This window comes from Toxorhynchites rutilus, chromosome 2 (assembly GCF_029784135.1).
Source record: "Toxorhynchites rutilus septentrionalis strain SRP chromosome 2, ASM2978413v1, whole genome shotgun sequence".
Taxonomy (NCBI): Eukaryota; Metazoa; Arthropoda; class Insecta; order Diptera; family Culicidae; genus Toxorhynchites; species Toxorhynchites rutilus.
Window position 1 is genome coordinate 262,836,047 of NC_073745.1, and position 23,720 is coordinate 262,859,766.

Genomic DNA, 23,720 nt, shown 5'->3' on the forward strand with positions numbered 1-23,720 from the left:
CATGCCTCTCACGCTAAAGGTCACGAGTTCAATTCTCACTCCCGACATTCTTCCAAAAATGGAAGTAAAAGTGACGAACCAGCCAAATGAGTTGAAAGTCACTATAATACAGATAAAAAAAAAAAAAAAAAAAATTACCACTAACCACGAAAACCTGAGAACCACTATATCGGTTTGACATGGAATGGCTGCAAAGTGACATGAGCTTTGGCGTTGTCCCGGTGGTACACGACGCCCATCATATCCATTGCTTCTAGAAGTTTGTCCTCTATCACTGTCTTTTATTTTTCCAGTTGCGTCCAGTACTTGAGGGAATTTATCAACTGGTTGTTTGATAGATGCTCACAATACAGAGTTCCTTACCAATCCCACCACGAACATATCAGGAAATGTACAGACAAATGGTTAGGTAAGAGTCTGGATTACATGAAGTAATTATTTTCATTCAAAATATAACGATGGCTTCGGAGGTGTTATAGAATAATAATAGAGACACCTACTTCAAGCTTCTATAAATGTCGAGACTGTAGCTTCTATAACATAAATCGCTTCAGGATAGATAGATAATAAACGAGCGAAAAAGAAGCATTATACAAGTGCAGACGGACAACTTTTTATGCTATTATGACAGTTTTCTTTTTCAACCAGGAAAATTTTGACAGGGATCCCCGTATATTTATTTTTAATCTGATAAAGTAAAAAGTACAAAAATCAAGAAAAATCATGCTTATTTCAGAAAAATCGGGCAAAATTGAGTATTTGTCAGGATATTAGGGAACGTGCAAAAAGTTTGAAAAATCCTGAAAATCAGGAAGGTTGACATCTCTGTCTCTAGTGTATAAAAATCTCATGATACGGAGTCTGTGGTGAGACTCCTGTGACACCCTCAACCGTTTTTTGCAATGGTTTTTGTGTGACATACAGAGGGGCCGAAAGAACAACCAATTAGTCAAATCTGCCACGCTGCTTGCCGGTATGAAGCTCTAAAATCATATTTCGAGAATTCTAAATACTTTAGAACGCATCTTGTAGTGCGGGAAACATGTCAGTGAACGATTCAGAATGGAAAGCTCTCAGGGACTGTGATATATCATTGTGAAAAACCTTGTTATGTACGGATGATATTCGGATCTCTATTTGCATTTTTATTTTTACCACTTTCATATTGATTGAGGCGGAAGAACCTATCGGTTAGAAGCCTCTCAAATAAATAAATACTACTACTACTACTTTAGTATTAGAAAAATATTTGTAGTTTTGAGAGACAAACAGAAATGCTACATTTTACAAAGCAATATTCAATAATTTCCTAAAAAATGTTTTATTCAAAAGCACAAAGCTATGTGAATCTTTTAGCTCAGCTAATAAGGTTTGAAGAAAAGTTATTAGAGCACTAAAAGCTCTAATTTATGCAATGCAATATCGTTCTATGCTTAGAAATATAACAGCACATTTATTTGTATTGAACGTTTATATGCATAGAAATATCCTGCGATCAGAGATGGATTGCACTGAAGTTGATCAAAATTATTTCAAGTCTTGAAAATGTGAATCCATACAGTCGTTCGATAAGCGGAAAATAGCTCAAATTTTCAACATTTTCATGAGACATTCAGCAAATGACTGAACGATGAACAAATACTTTCCAGCATCGATCTACTCGCGAGCAAGTCAAACTCTATAATTCACATTTTTAGCTACACATTACAGCTCAGCGATGTATACAAAGTGAGTGCCCAAATCACAAAATGTTACCGATTATTCACTTGTTTGTTCATACAACCCCATCTAACATCAGACGAACAAGCAGCAGTTGATATAGCTAATATATCATATTCCGACCTTTCTATAGAACTGTCACTACATCACTTGGCAGGACTCTAGGTTAAGAAACTCCTGTGAATAAAGTTAACAAAGCATTTGAAACAACAATTTACACATTTTCGTCCGAAATGCTTAAACTCTAAAAGGATGATTTTGTGCATGAATAATTTAATTTGTTACACAATTTATTACATGCCTTACTCTATTATTGGTATTCCGCACGCCAGCCTTGAACATCCACAGATTCCGATATACTGTAAAACTAGTTAGAACATATATGTTTCATGTATATGTGCTTACGCAAGGAATTCACAATTTGTTATGCTGGTGCTCGTTATGGGAACACAACCATCCGACATTCAGCCATCCAATTCCATCTTCTTGCACTGATCGAACGTCCAATTGAAGTTTTGACAATGGGTCAGTACCATCTGTGCTAGTTCTTTCAAACGTGAATATGGTTGAGGATGATCTATCAACTCCTGCAGCAATTCAACACCTCGTTCCCGTTCTACCAACCGGCAGTACTTAATGGGATAAACCTGCAATATTTGGATTTAGAATTTGAGTTTATTTCACCTTCAGAAAAAAATATTTACTTTAGTTAAATTGGCTAAGGCCCACACGGCCCAATGCTGACACGCGGGTGTGTGATAGCAGCATATTAAACCAAGTATCGGTTCAAAACTACGATAGTTGATATTACGCTCAGCCGACAAGTCCCAGCGCTCGATTGCTTCCACCATGCGAATCAGTACCCGATCGCGTGTAGGCGATTGGATGGCCCATGAAGCTTCTCCGTCTGACGCAATGTGTGCGAGTACGCCTGCGGCATTATAGCTCACCTGAAACGGAGTAATGAACTACTATGAAAATATGAACCACTTAAAAATCATGATTATGTTGGTAATTCAAGTTATATGAATGTCGCCGTGCGGAATACTTTTGACAATTTAGTTTTTCACATAACTTTATAGTTATATTTTATATAATTAATGATAGATTTCTCTAGAATAATATTTTCGAATGATCTTACATAAGCTGTTTCTAAAAACTATCCCTATCAAACCTAAAAGTCGTGTGGAAGTGGTTCATCGCTCCAAAACAATTTCTTCACAATCCACTTCAAGATCAAAAATCTGTTCCCAGAGAAGTTCGGCAACGCATACCTGCTCTCGCGATTGAAATATCACTGCAAGTACTGATTGCAAAAGTAAGTGATCAGTTGCACCACAATCTGGAGCTCTTGATGTAAATATGAAACATCCATGTACATCCTGTCGATCAACCATAACGAAAACTCTTGCAGCCAAATGTCTTGGAGGGTGGTTTTGCCTGCCAATTCGTACTTAGTAATGTTATGGTTCCCCCGTGTGCTCCCGTGGCCGAGTGGTTAGAGTCATAACTAACATGCCGGGTGTTCGGGTTCGATTCCCGTTCTGGTCGGGGGAATTTTTCGTCAAAGAAATTTCCTCCGACTTGCACTGTGATCACGCGTATTCTAGAGCTTGCCACTCAGAATGCATTCAAGGCGTGTTATTTGGCATAGAAATCTCAACTAAGTACTAATAAAAATGACGCAAGTAATACTACGTTGAGACGGCGAAGTTCATCTAGGAACGTTAGTGCCATTGAAGAAGAAGAAGAATGTTATGGTTCCTATGTTACATATAATAGTAATATTTTCGGTAACACAGAGAGCAGTTTAATAAAGTTGATGGGTCTGGTCCTATGGGCACGGACGGGATAGGACTGTGATTGTGTGTAGTAATTATATTTGAAATGAGTTATTTCATTGTTCAAAATTTGTAATTTTTTCTTTTTCGGTACATCAAATGGAAAACCTAAAAACCGCTTCCTGTATGAACTTGTATCCTTTAAACGGGTTATATGATATAACGTGGTTGAATCCGGAACGACATTCTGTTAAAAAATGTAAACAAACATACCACTAAAGCCATTACTACCATTTTCTTCTGTTTATTCAATTATGCAGAAGAAGACAAGAAGTCATCATTTATTATTTTTAAATACAAGTCTAAATAGTTAAGATCTACATAAATATAAATCTAAGTCGAATAAATCTATGACAACAGAAATGTATTACGGATAAAAATAGCATCTTCTACTTTGTTGCCACGTTGCCCGGAACATTGTTTGTAAAGGGTTGTAATAACGTTATAGTCTGGTGATGTATATTGAGTATCCTATGGCCATGAGTGTTCTTTTGAGAAGTTCGTGTAGCTGCTATAGTGAACTGACCTCATTGGGTGCTAAGTTCTGCTTATGTATAGGAATGGGAAAGGCAAGTGCATTCGAGGAAGTGAAGCGGGTTTTCTAAGGAAGACATATATGGGGAGTATAATATTAAAATCGCGACTGCTGAAGCTATCATTATTTTATATGCGCGAGTATACCCTTTCTAACTTCTAAATCAACAGCCAGTCAAATCCATTGATTGCATTTTTTACGTAACTAACCAACATGTTCGATATTATGACATCCTGGACCACAATCACATAAATTGTGCTTAGCAAGAACTACCCGAAACACGTGAATTGAAAACGAATTGGTTGAAATTTGGGAATGATAGAGTAGAACCATCTTCCAAGATCATCCCACCATTGATTCTGCCAACTTATAAACGTCCGTTTGTCCGAAAAATGGCGAATAACTCGTGATACGCATCAACTCACATTGTGAGCTAACGTCGAATTGTAGGCAAAAAGATTGCTCGTAGCGTCGGGAATTTGGGGGGGGGGGGGGCCGGTTTGGTGAAATGAAAACCTAAACACTGAACATGCAAAAAAAATGAAGGATTTTGAATGCTTGTAACTTAATAGATCGGAAAGATGCTAGCATCAATCGATAGGAAATATTTCTACACATCTATCACAATTAATAAAATTATATTTTTTGTGAGATAAACAATTGTCAAATTATAAGCGTTATCTCAACACCCTAACTGCCACGTTTTGATTGGCCCGATTCACGGTTTCCCCAACACAGACTTCAAAATCAAGCAGCCTGGTGAAATCGGCATTGCAAATACATGAAAGATGAGGGAATGTTTGTTCCCACCCAAATACTCTGATGATGCTACATGGAAAGATTGAATCTTATTCACATCAATACTTCGCCAATAAACCCAGTCCATAGTTGCAGTTCTCCGACTCCGAGCCACTTTGTTTCTTGCCAAGTTCTGCTCCACTTGGTCAAACTGAGGCCTGTACTAGAAAAACGCACCAGACAAAAGTGTTCGCCAAAAATTTATTTTAAGTCGGATTTTCTTGAAACTTTCAGGGAATGAGCTAACATATGGGTTATGTTACTGCATAATTACTTTATTCAATTTCCTTTCCATCGCTGAAAGCCCGCACCTTTCCCTTAAGACCCCTCATTACATTTTGTGCAATGGTGGAGCCGACCTTTTTGGTTCCTTTCATCCATTCTTTCTTCAACTCCAGCTCGTTCTCGAACATCTTGGACGATTTTCGAACTTTGACCTTCATTTAGCCCAAAATTTTTTCATCAGACGAATCTCTGGTGAATTTCGGGGGTTGGCGGTTTTTTGTACAAAAATAACGTTATTGTCTTTGTGCCAATCCAACGTTGTTCGCGCGTAATGGCATGATGCCAGGTTCGGCCAAAATAGTGTCTCACCTCCGTGGGACCGCAGGAAGGGCAACAGACGCTTCTGGAGGCACTCGGTGCGGTAAATTTCGCTGTTGATGGTACCCGTTGTGATGTATGATTTACTCAGTTCACCGCATTGGTAGATAGCCTGTCAGAGCAAGTATTTTTTAGCGAATTTGTCCACTTTCTTCTTCCTTAGTCTTCCGGAACATCAAACCATGACTTGGTAACGCAGAATTCCAGCCCCGGTATCTGCTGGAATCTGCCTTGATGTAGGTTACGTCATCCATAACCACACACATCGTTTTGGTAAACCAATCTCGATACAGCTTCGGTGCCTTCCGGACCTTGAATACACGAACCCCAGCTCGTTTCATGGTTTGCTGAACAAACCAGGCGGAACACTTTGCCTTCAGAGCCGCGTCACGAATCGGAAGGTTCGGATTACGCTTGAAATAATCCAACACCTTCCGGGCCTTCACAGGGTCAGCTGTCTCCGATTTTCTTCCATTTCCAGCTCGCCGCTTGGTTGTCTGGGACTCCTTAAACGATTTTACCATCCGAGACACAGTTGTATGGGTGATTCCCAGTTGTCTTCCGATCCATTTCATGGTCGCAGTCGCATTTTCCATTACGGCGCGCAAAATTCTCTGGCGATTTTCTTCTTGTTTCGATGACATCTCGATAACCACTAAACTGATTGTTTTGAAATTTTGCACATGTAAAAAATACACTTCAAACTAGTTATACCCAGATTTTCATCATTTTTTACCCACGGACGTGTAACTACACGGATAAAAATGGTGCATTTTTTTCGAGTACAGGCCGTACTTCTTTCGCTGGGCTCTTCTTTGTCTCATCTCCACCAGATTCGATGCGAACATCATCTTTGCGGGACTGCTGTCCGACAATCTTGTAATATGTATTCGTATTCCAGTCTTGGCGTCTTTGTAGATACTGGGTTCACCGTTGTGTTGCACCAGTTCGTGGTTCATCCTCCTTCTCCATACTTCGTACACCGCGGCATATTATTGTTAGCGCTCGGTGTTCGAGAACATTTGGCAGATTTGGAAAAAGTCCGTGTCCGTAAGGCTCATCGCTCGAATCAGAGATTTGTACATGCTACGCTTCATACGGGGACGGAGTTTATAGGATATTATGGATTTTTGGAGCCCCTAGCAGTCACGACTCGTCCTTCCGTGGCCGAGTGGTTAGCGTCCCACATTATCATGCCGGGGGTTCGGGTTCGATTCCCGTTCTGGCCGGCTGATTTTTCGTCAAAGAAATTTCTTCCGACTTACACTGTGGTCGCGCGTATTCTAGAGCTTGCCACTCCAGAATACTAAAGTACTACTAATAAAAAGACGGGTGGGTAATGTCGGGGACATAACCGGAGTGACGTAGGACTATACAAAGGGGACAGCTTTTGATAAATATATATTTTAAATATATTGTTTTATTTTCTTCTCCTACGTGAATACCTACCTATCTACCTGAAAAATGGATTAGTTTACTGTTTACTCTTTATGAACATGTTGATGGTTCTGAAAAGAACCTTTGGTGTTGTGTTTTTGTTATCACTCGATATCCCCATCTTGTTCGGTTAAACCTTCCTGTTTAGCTATTGCGTTTGCCACTCGCCACAGCTTTCACAGTAGGAAAATTTCTTCCCATCCAGCTTGTGACATGTTGTTCAGTAAATTACATTTAATGCGACGTGCCGGAGAAACACTCAGTGTCGCATTGGAGACGATTTTAACCTGTAATTGAACATTTCCGATGACAGTGGTACAGTGTCGACTTTCAATGTGGGGTCATAATTTGGACCCCGAACTCTATGTTTACAAAAATGTCGCATTACAGATCCATCCAATTAGCTAAAAGTCGAGCTAAATATAAATTACTGTACTTTCAATCTAGAAGCAATTTAAGAATTGGTGAAAATTGAATAATCGGGGAAGTCCCCAACCATCAATAAGCTCAGCACAACTGCCGAATTCTCATACTCATCATATCCTGGCAAACAAATTATGAAAAAATCAATTTGTGTTTTATTATTATTTTGGATATTGTTTTAGAAAGCATTAAACTGTATTTCGTAAAATCTTTTTTGAAAGGTTTAATGGCCCTGATAAGCGCCGTGTTTTATGGAATGGTTCCAATTTAGAAAACTTTGTACTCGTGGTTTTGAAAAAAAACCATTTCGAACGCCCTCGATGCTGCCTTGTTCTGGATTTGCCACCAAAGCAGATTGTATAAAGAACAAACTTTTTTCTCATGCTACCTGCTGCCGTTTTGCGATTGCGTTTGCCACTCGCCACTCACTGCAACTGCCTGTTGTCTTGATGTCCACCGAACCGAATGTGGTCTGTTCTCAATGTGGGGTTTCTTATCGTCGCGAGCAGCTTCGCCAGCCAACACGATCACTTCGGCGGCCGAAACTATACAACGCCGGTATATCAGGTGGACTGATGCACTGGTACTAACGCGCTCAGCCTAGATACCTTTGCGGAGCAATTGGCGGATACATCTACGGGGAACACCTGCACGGTTCGAGTGGGACTTTGCCTTTCCCTTCATTTGTCCTCCTTTGTCACGTCCACAACCACACAGGTTTACGGTTTGAAAGAGAATGATATATTTTTCAGCGGATCCGCGCGTTTTGTACTTTAGCGGTACACGCTCACAGGATAGAGACAAATCGGCAGACTCAGCCAAAGGGGCGAGTTAGAGGCGAATGAACTGCAAAGTTTAAAGCCTCTTAAAAACAAAGAAAGGAAGAAAGGGGCGAGTCCAACGAGACGAACGAATAAGCGTTAAAAGGCAGCGATGGCAAAAAAATACATTCATTACGATTTGTTGCTTCTAACAAACACGAAGGCATCGAAGACTGGTGGAATAGCGGAAAAGCCGCCAAAAAGTTCGGAACGGCGCAGAAGAATATCTCGGGAACCGACAAGAAGGAGAAGGAATCATATGCTATCTTCATCATAAGGTGCTGAAGCAGGTTCATTTCGACACCGGTTTCTCATCGAAGGCGCTGAGCTTCATGAGCTTCGTCAATGCATCTTTGAGCGTATCGTAGCGGAAGCCTCGCGGCTGACCCTATACAATAAGCGGTCAACCATTACGGCGTGGGAAATTCAGATCGCAATCAATCTGTTGCTGCCCGGTGAACTTACATGCGGTTTCCGAAGGTACCAAAGAGGTGACGAAGTATACCAGCTCCATGTAAAGAGCGTTTTCCGACTGCTGATCCGGAAGCAAACCCTAAAAAGGGTCCTTTTCAGGACCACAAAATCATCTTTAATCTAAAGAGTTTATTGTTTTGTTATCACTGTATTTTGTTCGGCTAAACCTTCCTGTTTAGCGATTTGTAGCCACTCGCTTTCACAGTTGGAAAATTTCTTCCCATCCAGCTTGTGACATGTTGTACAGTAAATTACATTTTATGCGACGTGCCGAAGCACCACTCAGTGTCGCATTGGAGGCGATTTTAACCTGTAATTGAACATTTGCGATGACAGTGGTACAGTGTCGACTTTTAATGTGGGTTCATAATTTGGATCTCTATGTTTACAAAAATGTCCAACTAAATATGTCGCATTACATGTCCGTCCAATTAGTTAAATGTCGAACTAATTGTAAATTACTGTACTTTCAATCTGGAAACAATTTGAGAATTGGTGAAAATTGAATAATCAGGAAAGTCCCCAACTATCAATAAGCTCAGAACAACTGCCAAATTCACATACTCATCAGATCCTGGCAAACAAATTATGAAAAAATCAATTTGTGTTTTATTATTATTTTGGATATTATTTTAGAATGCATTGAACTGTATTTCGTAAACTCTTTTTTGAAAGGTTTAATGGCCCTGATAAGCGCCGTGTTTTATGGAATGGTTCCAATTTAGAAAACTCATCTATTTATCTCAAGAAAACTGAAATGTTATTCGTTATGATAGATGCGTAGATATATTTCCTATCAATTGATTCAAAAACCTTTGCGATCTATTGAGAAATGCTCGAGTTATAAGCGTTCCAAATCTTGCATTTTTTCCTACTTATTCAGTACCTAGATTTTCATTTCACCCCCTATATCTTCCGGTTAGACGAAGTCCTACGTCAAAATGACGCAAGTAATACCTACGTTGAGAAGGCCAAAGTTCCACTGGGAACGTTAGTGCCATCCAAGAAGAAGAAGTAGTCACGACTTCCGTTTTCTATGCGTCTTCGAATTTCACGGCAGTTATTGTCAGCTGTTATCAACGAGCTAAGGTAGACAATTTTTTCTACCATCTCGAGCTCGTCGCCGTCAATCACAACGCTACTACCAAGAAGAATTCTGTTACGATAAGTCCCTCCTGCTAGCATATATTTAGTCTTAGACGCATTGTTCTAATCGACCTTTCTTCATGTTTCAATCGGATATACAAGTCCGCTGCCGCCGCATGAGTTCTTCCGATTATGTTCACGTCGTCGGCGAACAGATTAACTGACTAGACTTGTTGAAAATCGTGCCCCGCATATTGAAGCCCGATCGCCGCATAACAACTTCCAGTGCCAAGTTGAAGTGCAGACAGGAGAGCCGATCGCCTTGTCAAGGTCCCCTATGAGTCTCAAACGATTTGGACAGATCGCCTGAGATCCGCATATTGCATCGCACACCGTTCATCGTTGCCAGAATCAGTATTGTCAGCTTTCGGGAAAAGCCGTATTCGTCCATGATTCTGCATCGGTGCGTAATGATACGTAGGGACCTGATACTCGCGACACTTCTGGAGAATCTGTCGCAATGAAAAAAATGATCCGTCGAGCAACTGGATATGATTCCGACTTGATAACTTCTCGCAAATATGATATACGTTATTTTTATAAACGGTGCAGATTGTTTCTTCATTCCACTCCGATAACTGTTCCGTTTCCCAGATCCTGACTATCAACCGGTGCATACAAGTTATCCGGCGGTGCAAGTTATAAGTTATCCGGCGAGGCCATCCTTGTTAATTGCTTTGTGGTTCTGTAACAGATTTTAACCTCCTTAACTTCAATCACTGTAGAGGGTGGTACGCCGTTGTTGTTCACTGAACTGGTGTAGTTCTCTTCAATGCCCAAGAGGTCTCCTTTCTGCGCGTTGTTCAGGTGTTCATCGTAGTGCTGCCTCCAAATTTCAATCACCTCGCGATCGTTCGTCAAGATGCCTCCTTTTTGTTCCTGCACCTTCCATCCCGCAGCACAAAGCATTTGTGCGAGGTGTTTAGTTTCTTGAAGAACTTCTGCAATTTTCGAGATCTTTCTCTTCCAGGCGGCGCTTTTTCCCCGAATGTCGATGTCGTTCCCAGTTTTGTCGAATCACTCGTAGCATTGCTGCGTGTGCTGCATCCTTCTCGCTCCGAAACGCTCGGCACTCCTCGTCAAACCATTCCGTCGTCCACTTTGTTCATACCCGATGATGGTCTCTGCTGTGCTGTAATTGCTGTTTTCAGGGAGTTCTAACACTCATCGAGGAGAGTAACATTCAGTTCATGTACTCTCGGGAACGCAGCTTCAAGGCGCTGCAAAGTTGCACAATTGGTCGGGTTTTGGCAATTCGCAGGTTTACGCGGTACGAAAACTGAAGAAAGTATCTAAAGTACTACCGCACGACGGTATTTATTTTTCTTAAAAGCAGTGCGTCAAAAGTATGATTAAACATTATTGGAATGTGAGGATTAGTGGGACCTAAAAACATAGTTATCGATATGAAACAAAATTACCTCAATCCCATCACTTGATGAGTCTAACAAATCGGCAAATTCTGTTATGAACTCTGGTGTCATCAATCGTGGTCGCAATTCTTTCACCTCTGCAACATTTCCTAGTAATCCCATCATGTTCCTCAGTAGATCGTCTTTGTCTGGAAATAACTAAGAACGCGTCCTTCAGTTTTGAAACAATTTGCTACTCGGCAAATTTATTTTCGCATACTTTCAAACACCCTAAGAAATATTCCATTCCACGACCATCTAGGAAACGTTCGCAATTCTTCGCTGTTTCATCAGTCACATTCCACATGGTAGACCACGCCACTTCCATCACATCATCGAAGATTTTGCGAGACAATCGATCACTTATCAGGTTCAACATAGTCTGAAAATTCAAACTGGAGTATTACAAAAACTATTCAGATTTATGTGTTGAGAGATAGCAAACCGAAATAGCACCCATATCGCCCAAGAACATTTTCTGGTAACCATCCACCTGGCAGGCCAATGAATTCAGCAAGTAGATGGCAATCCTTTGCACGAAGCCTTCCTGCTCGCGATAAGAAACACCGTGCAACAAAATACGTACCAAACGCTCGTATTCGAATAACTACAAAAGCTTTCTTTATACCCTTTGAATAATATATCTCATCACTGCCTTATACTGACCACATCCTGGGGGATATTGAACTGGCATAGAGTGAGACAGCCGTTCCGCATCATTGTATCATCGGTCAGATGGGTTGACATTCCATTCAACAAAGTGTGAATGATATGATTCTTGAGAGGAACGCCAAACTGAATCTTGTTGCGCCCTTTAACAATATAAAACAACGTGGCACTAAAACAGGCGGAAAAAGAATTCAATTTTTGATAGAAAATGGATCGTTAATTGACAAACCTGCCACTAATTTGTATGTGTTTGACACGAATATGTTTATCCATAGCGGACAGAACGACGTCCAGCGCATTGTGTATTTGCTTACAGGTCTCGAACCGTAACAAATGGTAGAGATCATTCAGTACCTTCGTTAGAAGCTCATGGCGATCCTGGTAGACAGAGGCTGCCACGAGAATCTGTTCCTCAGTTGCTTCACCTGCAATCTGTAATGAAGTATCGTTATGGCACCAACAAATGACAATCGAATGATAAAAAGTTTACCCTCATTGCGGGGATATCATGCCACTTGCAGGCTGAATGAGCGGTATAGTACAACCCAAGAAATTCCAGCGGCCGGTCGGCACGACTAGCTAGGCCTGGAATGTCAGAACTCCCGCCGCTAGTATTCGATTTCATCGCCACTCCATCGCCTGCAAGATTCGTACCGGAAATATCCAAATGTCGCAAATTTGCTAAACTTTCCACTATATTCGACAACAACTAAAAATAATCATAACTTTAGATTTGTTGATAGCATACATTTTGAACAGTTCATACTCGATTGGGTGTTAGATAATTTCCGTCAACGTTTGCCCGCGATACGGACAGATCTAGAATTTCCAACTTCTTCAACATGCATAAAGTAGAAAACTCGTGATCTAGGGGCCATACATTGAAAAGAATCAACGCTTTCAGTTTTGGTAAACCAACCAGTGCTTTCAAACTGAACTCAGCAAATATGCATGCGGTCAGATCGAGGTGCGACAGTTCCGCAAGATGACTGAAATTTGAATAAAATGTCAATTGTATGTCTGTAAATCAACAACATTGCACTTACCTGAACTGAATCGATGGCTGCAATACAACTCCGTTGAGAATCAAGTGACGCAATTGAGGCAGCACAAGCTGAAAATCAATGGGCGTCTTTTCGTTGGGTTCGCTGTGCTTGAGCATGTCCACGTATCGTCCGAGCTCCAGGAACTTCAGCTGCCTGCAATTCTCGATCAATATGTTCCACGAGGCTGTAGTGATTTTGTTGCAGTACCACATAGACAAGGAGTTCAGTTTATGCCGCAACAGTATCCGCATGCCTTCGTTGGTGATCGTACTGTTACGCAAACGGACATTGCGCAGTGGGCTTTTACCGGGGTCTCTGAATATATTTACAAACCGGTCGTTTATGTCCTGACCGCATTCCTGCTGATAGTGTAGGAATCTGGAACAGGAAACAAATCACAATCAAAACAAATTTCTAGAAATCATGAAATATTTGATCTTAGGAGAAATAGATTCTAAATAAGGCACTGTTCATTCATGTTCTTGTATTCCAACAGAGATTGGAACATTTGTCGATTCATCGAGTCAAATGTTTGAGTCCAACATTCGAGTGAAACGTTGGACGGATCGTGTAGCGCCCGCATAATACTAACGCGAGGACCTTTATAGCATACTTGATAAATGTCTAATAGCGAATTCGTATTTAAAACTGAGTCAGTGCCAAACTGACTATGTAATAACAAAAAACGTTTTTGCATCAGAAATCATGTTTTCGTTCCTCTTCATATGGACGTAAAACTAAGATTGCGTACACGGGTATAAATTTCGTTCTTAGCCAGTTAGAAACCCCCATTTTTTCTATATCTTTATTTCAAAGACTTTCAGGTCGTCTCTGCCTCATGAAGGTTTATAGGGAGAGAGAAAAAGGAAAGTGAAGGAAAATTCAGAAAAAAAGTGATTTCCTATATGTTCGTTCTGTGGTTGGATCGTACAAAGCGTCCAATTATTATTCTGTGTTAGTCCAATTAAAATTCACGTTGGCGCATCTAGCTTTGTGTTCCATTGGTTTGAAGCGAAAATGATGAATTATTAAGGACAGTGGAGTCGGAAAAAAATTTCCCGACTACGAAAATTTCCCGACTATTCAAAACCATGTTTTTCATTAGAACGTTTGATTTACGATTTTCTCTGATTAGACAATAAAAACATCAATTTTTAGAATGCTCGTAATACAGAATTGCTTCAGCCAAATGATCCTTCATGAAGACTCGAAGATCTGGCTACACAATTTTCCAATCAGAGAACAGCCATTCTACTTGAGTTGGTGGCATGGCAGTAATCGTTCGTGCAACATCAACGATGGTATTTCATTGCATTATGACATTATATGTTCTTGCAGTCTCCAAAATGTTAGAAAATCTGACGGCCCCTGGTTGGGTGTATCGATAGAGTGGATAATTTTGCTGTTCTACGGTGTTTTTGCAAAGTATTTTTCCAATTTTACTAAATATTTTTAATATTTGTACACCCAAACTAGCGTTGGCTAAAAACATTTCATCTTTTAAGAAATGATGCCATTTCGTGTGCTTGAGGGTCAAATACGCAAATAATGAGCTGTTTCGAAAGCTTAAAAATGGTTTGTATATATGCGAGCAGACATCTCTTTCTGTTTCCTTTTATCATTTCATTTGGAATTGTGCCAAAAAAAAGTCCATACGACGTCAATGGGAATCGAACCAAGGCCAGCTGAAATGCAAAGCTATTTCACACGACCACGCTATCCACATAGTGTTGTTATATAGAAGCGTGATAATATTACACCTCATCATAAAATGAAGTTGGAAAGTGTATTCTAAGAGGATAAAGAAGAACATGAACGAGAATATATCTTTCTCTGTCTGGGCCGGGTATTTGGCAAACTATACGAAAAGCTTTCATATGCTTTCATTTAAATGTGTCTCCTGTCTCGCTCGCTCATATTGGCTCTAGCATACATATTATACAAATGATAAACATGTATTGGGGAGTAGAACATTTTGGTACTTTCGTATTAGCGTCACCGGAGCCGAAATACGAAATAGTATAATAGATAGCATTTTTATTGTTCGCACTGGCATTCAAATATTATTTGTATAGTTGTTGCCTTGTTGTATGCAGTGTTTTGACATCTTTTAGTGCTACGAAAATGCGTATTTGAGATTTGGGGTATTTAAGTATAAACACAACCGGAGCGCAATTTTCATTATGAATTGGTTTTTCTTAATTAAATTTATTCTGAGGTCATCGTAATGAGGACGTAATCCTCATCAATCGAGGACAATGAACAGAGGTGGTCCTAAACCGCCGAGGTGACGCAATCCGAGTCGGCCGCCGACCCGCCGTCGGATACGGCGGCCTTTCGCAAACAAACCTGTGTTCCATCGATTACCCGGTTAGTTTGAGACATAGGGAACGATCCTTTAGTTAGGTCCGATCGAGCTTCCGCTTCCGACGGCGGGTCGGGGGATCTTTTTGGTACAATTGATCCTCCAAAATCTAGGTTTGGGCATTGTCTTATTGATCTCATCGTTCCTCTCGCCTCTCGAAGGAATCAGGGAACTCAGTATTATCGTACTTTTTGAACTGAACCGCTTATCTTAAAGACGCTGGTTGTTCTGTAACCGAATTAGTATACGACCAGCCATGCTATAAGAGTATCAACATAATCTACAATCCCCTTACGATTGGAATCGATCGGATCGAATTTGCTTGTCAACTTCATAAAGCCTTAGCAGATCTTCGATTTTAAATTGATAAAGTTTGATTCTTATTGGTGCCGTGTTGGACACACTAAAATGGAGATATGATTTATTTAAATCATGAAAGTTCAATACATACAATGAACATACAATTATGGAAGCAATTCTAAAATTATTCAAATTTTTTGACTCCAAATACACATTATCGCCAATAGTAATACTCACTGAGAAAACAAGAAACGAAAAGTTGCTCTGCTGTAACTGTGCACACAGCTTATCTTGTTTTGAATGTGCCATCCTGAAAGCTTACCTACGTAGGAAAGTCAAACTCCATGCAATGTTAACCACAACCAATGCAATGTGTTTGATCACAACCAGTCGTATTGAGGCTCGGGACTATTCATTTCACAGGAGAAAATTGAACTCTAACGTTCAACCAGTGGACTACTGTTCGTTGCTATGCAAAACGCGCTGATAAGGTAATTCTTAGCCTGCCAGTGCGTATTTGTGAACGTGCGTAGATTAGGTCGATCAACTGAATTAATATGTTTGGATGTGAAATCTGCTCCAAACACACAAATAAAGCAATACTGATTCCAAACAATCTTCGGCTTTATTTTCCAAACTTCTACGGTGTTTCAAATTATTACAATTTCATCGAGGAACAATCCAGCTTATTGAATCAATAGTCGAAATTGTCCCCAGCGTTTATGTACTTTCAAAGTTCGTTTTTTTCTTGTTAGATTCCCGTAAAAAACAAATATGCAGAGATTTGCCTCTAATTAGACATACCGTGGCACCACTAAGTGTCGCATTAGAGGCGAATGTGACTCGTAATTGGACATTCGCAATGACAGCGGTAGTGTCGACTTTCCATTTGGAGCCATAATTTGGGTTCCAAACTCGATGGTGTAATCACTATCAGATTATAAGGCACGAAGATAGATTTGAAACGTTAAAATTTGGATGAAAATGAACAAAGAATCCAATGTTCAATTATCGGTCTTTTGGTCTTCGGTCTTTCAACTAAAATTTCTTGTGTTTCAGTATACGACGTCTGTTCAAAAAGTATCGCGACTTTCGAATTTATGCGGGTTACGTATATTCGATTCTAGGTTTTTTTGTGACATTATGTTGGTACACATATCTCTCACTTATGCTGACTAGTACGGCTATTTTGAATGTTTTTCAGTTAATTTTTGACAACTACCTTTATTACACGTGTTTTGGTTCATCCTCAATTTTTGCCTATCTCTAGAGAAATCCCTTCGTAGTGCTGAAGCAAAATCGGCTATGGCTATGGAAATGCTTAATGAACTTTTAGAACCTTTTTTCATGGGGGCCACAAACACGTATCAGTCATTGTGTCGCGGGCTCCAAAAAAAATTAAGAAGGTTGATGTCCAAAACAAGACCGCACTGATAGCATAAAACTACGAAATTATTGCCGGCGAGAGCAAACATTGAAAAATTTTCATAATAAAACTCTTTGATTCAAATATTTGATAGCAATGCCAAAAGTCCATAAAAGAATAATTTCACTGAGTGACGAGCCCGAACGTTTCGCGATGCAATTTGAGTTCGCGAAATTATCAAATTGATTGTTAATTGATATGTTAATGCTTAGACATGTACTGTTGATGCTCGCTATCTTGAAACTGAAACTTCTTGAATATATAATATAAGTAGTTTTTCAGTATCTCTTAGCAAAATTACAACTCCAACTTAGAACGAAACATTTCAGAAGATGGAGAACGGCAACAGAAAATCCGAACCGAATCTATTTTGTGGTGACGACGGAGGCGAAAGCAATTGTATCGAAACAAATTTCCATCTTCAGTTTAACCGCGAAGAACACAACACTCAATGCTGAAAAATACCTTACGTCTCTTTTAACCCGGAAACAATAATTTAAGTCATGCAAAATGAATGAACAATTGAAACAAAAATCACAAATAAGTCATTCACGACTTATCAAACGGCTTTCCAAACGGTATTTTTCAAGACCGAGTTTTTTTTATCCAAAATATATATTTTTATTAAGGCGCATATGGCGTCAGCCTAACGGGGCCGGGAGTTCAATATTTTGACAATGTTTGCTTACAACTATGTTAGTAATATGTAACCGATTACTCGCGGTTGGCTCGAGGTTAGTATTACAAGTGTTCTCATAATTGGGATGTTGCAGTCTTCGGTGCTCTGTACGGGTGCCCGACATGGGATACTTCATATTGGGATGCAGCTGACCGTTAATCAGCAACGCCCCCCTAGTCTGCACCCCATATCTAGCGTGGTGCGTCTTTTTCGACTCGAGGAATCCAGGATAGAATGATCACTAGCCGGCGCAATCATCAGCTCGTGTATAGTTGTCATGAGCGGTACAACCTTTGGCTCTTGTTGAATCATCAGTGGACTGCACAACCTTCGGCCCGTGTATCTGTAAAGCCCGAATGTGTGTATGTATTGCCGCGACTAAGTAAAAGTTTATAGATCGGATAGGAGGGATATGAAACAGGGACATGAAGGGACAGGGACAGGGACATGAAACAGGGATATGAAACAAGGAAACATCATTAAACGTTGACATCGGCGTTTCTGAGGAACAGGTATAGATGGAGCAGAAGATCAGGATCACGGCTACCTAAGATATCCCGGACGGGGATATCCGATTGTCTGCCTTGTGCCCTCAATGCTCTGGAGAGCTGAGAGCGGGCAGCATGGTACTGGATACACGACCAGACAACATGCTCGATGTCGTGGCAGCCATCGCCACAATCACATAGATTGCTTGCTGCGAGCCCAATGCGATAAAGATGCGCGTTTAGGTTGTAGTGATTGGACATAAGCCGAGATATCACGCGAATGTTTTTATTTGTGATCACGACCTACATTCAATCCTTTGAACCATGCACTTGTCGAGACCTTAGGGATAAACGTGTGTAACCAACGACCGAACTCAGACCGAAGACCGAGTTGTTTTGTTTGATTTTTCAAATTGGTATTTTTCAAGGCTAGAAGCGAATGAACTGAGGATGCCTAAAACCTCTCTAATACAAAACAACATCAACACACCAATAAATCCAAACACACTCCTGAATTCACAGGATCTCCCTTCAGTCAAAAATAAATATAAAATAGATTTTAAGAATGCATCTAAATTTCAAAAACAACTCTTTAGTTATTAGTTTAATGGTCCTGAGAAGGACAGATGGGTTTGCGTTGTTTTGTAGACGCAGCTGAAGATGGTTGATTCATGATTCATTGTTGTTCTTGCGAGAACAATACATGCGCTCAGAACAATACACGTAACGTATTCTGTATATATCGCAACATTCTTTTCGTACGTACTACACACAGTGCAGCTCCCAGCATGCAATCAACAATTCGTACAACCTCCACGGTATGAAAACCGACAACGTAAGTCCCGTTTAATATTCCGCTTCTGCTTTGATTCTGCTCTACACTATGCTTGCTTTTTTGCATATTTTAGAAATGCATTCTGTGGCGAACAATATTGTTCAACACAGTAGCAAAATAAAATCTGTATAGATTTTTGTGATTTTAATAGTTTGCTTTCGAAGCAGTTTTGAGTTATTGAAACAAGTTTTTGGGTCATTAAATTACTAGCATTACTTATACATATTTTAGCTTTCGGATGAAGTGATTGACAAAACCTCGCTGATACAAATTCGGCCACGTGACCCAGATAGTTAAATGTATATTCTTCCAATGTTCCTTAGTTTGAATGGTTTATGGGTTAGGGAACCGTAATGTATAACGTATCGATAAAAAATAAGCAAAAGATTCGATTGGAATGCAAACCATCAAAATCCGTTCAAAGCTAGAACAGACATTGTCGGCAGAACATTTGAGACGATAGCTGAATATTACACCAGACTTAAGCACGAAGGGAAAAGATTTGGACTGCGTCTCAATGCGTCTAGAACCAAAAACCATGCTGACTTCCGGATCCAAGCACGGCAGGGCCCGATTAGGTAGTAGTGTAGTGATCGACGGCGACGAGTTCGAGGTAATGGACCATTTTGTATACCATGGCTCAATGGTAGCGTCCGACAATGATACCAGCCGCGAGATCCGGAGATACATAATCAATTGGAGTCGTTCTTACTATGGTCTCCACAAACACTTGAGGACAAACAGACTTAGCAATCGTGCGATGTTCCCTGTACAAAACGCACAGAAGACCGGTTGTCCTTTACGGTTACGAAACGTGGACAATACTCGAAGAGGACTTACGAGCACTTGGAGTCATTGAACGACGTGTGTTAAGACCCATCTTCGGTGGTGTGCAGGAGAACGGCGTGTGGAGGTGAAGAATGAACCACGAGTCGCCGAATCCAGTATCCAGAAAGTGATCAAAGCTGGAAGGATAAGTTGGAAAGGACATGTTGCAAGAATGTCGGACAATTATCCTGCAAAAATGATGTTCATCGGGAATCCGGCTGGTACGAGACGACGAGGAGCGCAACGAGAAAGGTGGTTAGACCAAGTGGAACAGGTGGAGGCGAATGAACTGAAAAGTTCAAAGCCTCTTCAAAACAAAGAACGGAACGAAAGTGGAACAGGACATGGTGAGCACGGGGTGGCCGCGGAATTAGAGAGAGATAGCCACGAATCGAGTTAATTGGAGAACAATTGTGAATCAGGCCATGTTGTAAAGACGTTAAGACAAAATAAATAAAATAGATATGGTGCGCTTCAAACCATGTTCATTTGGAGGTAATTGAAGCTGAGACCCCCTAAACTTGTATCACGTTCAATGAATAGGAAAAATATATTTTATGAATCTGCAGTATTCAACCAGCCATTCTCTTTACTCATAATAGTTTTGGAAAATATAACAAATATCACTTTACGTATACTAATTATTATTTACCTGTCGCAAACCTCATTTGGTATTATGATATCGTCCTTCAGCTCAAGATGATGGGTTACTGGATTGATATTGCAAACGATGAACAAGTTCTTGGCCAAGTAGCGGAACGTTGTCTCGAGTAGAGTGGGCAATTCTTCATCCATGATGCTGTTCTCTTTGAGCCGAACACGTCCAAGCATTGTGACTCACAACTTTTGTAATTTGCAGAATTTGTTCCGGAGGTCGACGAAATTGTATAACTTTGTTTCTTTTTTTTCACTTATTAACGTTCGGAGAATGCTTTTTCGCTAGACTAACACTAGAAAAATCGTAGATAACACACTGAACAACACTATCAACGCTCAAAATCAAAACACTAGGAAGATGGATCAAAAGCGTCACGAAACTAAATTGTTAAAATTTACACTTCATCGATTAAATCAATTCGATTCCCATTTCGTTCAGTAAGACGAATCGCGTAATTTCAATATTACAACAATGTTATCATAACAAAAAATATGGAAATCCATGTTCCTGGTTCATATTCACTATCAGGTGTTAGTGAATAATATGAATGAATTAGAGAGGCTTCGGATTCCGAGAGTCAATTTCAATTTTATCAGGCCGTTTTTGTATAAAAATAATTGGTCGAGCACCAGTTCTTAACCGAGCTTGCCGACCTTACGATATGCTTTGACCTTATTTAAATCCGCACACCAACGTAATACAGCAAGCAGCAATTATAAACAACGTTTACCCATGATCAACACAAATGGAATCGGTATCCAAAAGCAGAATGCTAGGATTGTTGAAACTAGTAGTTGTCAACAAACGTAGAAGCCTACGCTCAAAACTTGAAAGGCTCTGTTAAACAGTAATCCATGGCATGGTCCCTACATTAGGCCATTAAGCACATAAGCATTTTGTTACTTCGTTGTTCGTTCTTCTCTTCCCAAATTCTAAAAATAGGGCGAATATCTCATCACACTACCACTTCTTTTCCATTTTAACAGGATTGTAAGCAGCCGTATATTTATGGTGTGCACTGGTTTTCCAACACAAACTTGAATTGTCCGATCTATTTGCACCCACAATGCCTACATACGTGATTATTTATGTGAGAAACTGAAGGTCTGTTGTAAACGAATTGTTATCAAACACCTCGATGGTGGCTTCAGAAACAGACAAGGAGAAGGGAAATATTACACTATTATCACAAACTCAAATATTAACTGCGATTGCACAAAAATCAAGAACGAAACAAATCATGCGGAATACACAAAAAAATGCATTTTCCAAACATTGTATCCTTGAAAGTTCACCACCACTAAAACAATATTTTATTATTTTTTTTTGCTTTTCCTCCAGCTGATTCACCTTCGGTCATTTCATTTTCTACAGCCATAGTTGCAGAGGATAGCAATTTGCAACCCTGAATATGTTCCTGGACAAAATACAAAACACTCCTTCTGAAGCTGCTAGCCTCCAAAATTCCATTCAGTTACTCTGCCTGTGCTGGGTCACTTCTGTTCATATTAGTTTTACATTTTTTTCCCCGTTGATATTCGTCAGAAGATTCACAACGCAAATTTGTTCGGTCAAATGAAAAAGAGTGTGAACCGTACGATTCGCGATTCCCATCTACAGTTGTATCCAGTAGACAAATCACAAGTTACGATATCTAACCGTTCGCAATGGATTGGAAACAAATTTTGTACAATTTTTACTAATCATCACAACTAACCAAATGCTTAGTTATCACACTCAAATGATGTTTCAGAAAAGTAGCCGAAGCCAAGGCGCCTAGAAGTATATCCTAAGGTGGGCCAACTTGCTAAAACCACTCTTCAGCCATCTTGGAAGTCTACTGTGTTTTGTTTGTAAACAAAACACAATACGCTAGTGCCGAAGCTCGCTCGTGATCAGTCTGTCTCTTTCACGCTACAAGCAAATAATTCCCCTTCTGCTTTCTTCCGTACTGTTTTCATATACCGCTCCCCTTACCAACTTAGTGACGAAACGGCCTCACCTAGTACCATAGACCCGTCTTGGCCGAAGCAATCCACTTTGACGTGTATATAAAGAAAACAAACCACATGACAGAGCATTTGTCGTACTCTTTTCATCTCTTTCACTCCCGCTGTGAAATGGAAACATTCTCATAAACAATCGGTTTTCAAAATGCTGTCAAGTTGTTCGTAACGATGCTACCGAATAGAGCATGTGATGCTTGTTTCTTGGATATCACGATGATCATATTTAGGATGATTTTTTGATGTTGTGAGGCTCGCTTTGCGAAGGTGCACTGGAAACGTATTAATTCTTTTCGTATTTTCGTCACAACACATGTTGAGTGGGTTAGGCGCGAATTGAGACGCGTGTAGGCTGACATGAAACGAGCAACATGACACACACGCTTCACACGCGTAGCGCGGAGATTCCCATATCGAGGCGCAGGGCTATGCCACGTGGACAAGTTTAAGGTGGGAGGTAGTACAAAAATGTGCACAGTGACGGAGGAACGAGTTGTAAACAAATTTGGTACATTTTTGAATCTATGATGAAAACGAAATTTGCCATCCGCACGATTCGTAAAAATAATTTGCTTGGCGCCTTCATAGAGGACAACGGGAATCAGGGATTTGTACATGGTAAACTTCGAACGAGTCGGTGTTTGTTGGACCTTAGGGATTGGCGGAGCCCATAGTAGGCACAAATTCCGTTGATTATACGTCTTCGAATCCCACGATTGTTGTTTTCAGTTGTTATCAACGAGCCAAGGTAGATAAACTCGTCGACTTCCTCGAGCTCATCGTTGTCGATTACAATGATCCTACCAAGTGAGATTCTGTGACCTTTTTCCCACATTGCAAAATATCCAGAGTGATAAGAAATTAGGATCAAGACAATATTGTAAAAATCTATTGCTAGAGTTTTCGCCAATAAGGACCCAGATTTCTATGATAGAGCCATTATAAAGCTACCTTTAGAACGGCAACAATTTTTACATCAAAATGGTGCATTGACCCAAATCGGACAAAACGAAGCATTTTAAAAATAGTTTTGAATTTCACCCAAAAGTAATGGATTACTTTTCCCCAACCTAATATAGGGTTGGGGAAAAAGAAATGTCGTATTTCTGATCGAAATTCGACGCTTTATTTAACATACTTAAAATTATCCAATTTAAGTCAAATTTATCATTTTGGAGCCAGGTGGGTGCAATAGGATATCTCATCCGAGT

General features: G+C 40.1%; 1 protein-coding gene across 7 annotated transcripts; it reads right to left on the reverse strand.

Moving 5' to 3' along the window:
* Positions 1 to 1,972: 1,972 nt before the first annotated feature.
* On the reverse strand, positions 1,973 to 22,269 carry LOC129768789 (protein zer-1 homolog). 7 transcript variants are annotated; one of them, XM_055770665.1, is made up of 12 exons: positions 22,221 to 22,269; positions 20,498 to 20,795; positions 12,925 to 13,302; positions 12,645 to 12,867; positions 12,369 to 12,587; positions 12,108 to 12,310; positions 11,876 to 12,047; positions 11,655 to 11,816; positions 11,430 to 11,591; positions 11,219 to 11,368; positions 2,424 to 2,669; positions 1,973 to 2,366 (listed from the first exon to the last, which is right to left on the reverse strand). In XM_055770665.1, exons 2-12 carry the CDS (start codon positions 20,674 to 20,676, stop codon positions 2,184 to 2,186), a joined length of 2,277 nt encoding a protein of 758 aa, XP_055626640.1. In that variant the 5' UTR covers positions 20,677 to 20,795; positions 22,221 to 22,269; the 3' UTR covers positions 1,973 to 2,183. The 7 variants fall into 7 exon arrangements, with proteins under 7 accessions (XP_055626640.1, XP_055626641.1, XP_055626645.1 ...); XM_055770666.1 differs by having other exon boundaries at positions 22,163 to 22,267; XM_055770670.1 differs by having other exon boundaries at positions 20,498 to 20,852; positions 22,221 to 22,239.
* Between the last annotated feature and the right edge of the window lie 1,451 nt (positions 22,270 to 23,720).

Excerpts from the sequence above, each read along its gene's own strand:
- LOC129768789 (XM_055770665.1), bottom strand. The coding sequence starts at position 20,676 with ATGCTTGGACGTGTTCGGCTCAAAGAGAACAGCATCATGGATGAAGAA. Across the intron at positions 13,303-20,497 it reads CCAAATGAGGTTTGCGACAG|ATTCCTACACTATCAGCAGG; the intron begins GTAAATAATAAT and ends TTCCTGTTCCAG. Across the intron at positions 12,868-12,924 it reads CAGCCATCGATTCAGTTCAG|TCATCTTGCGGAACTGTCGC; the intron begins GTAAGTGCAATG and ends TTCAAATTTCAG.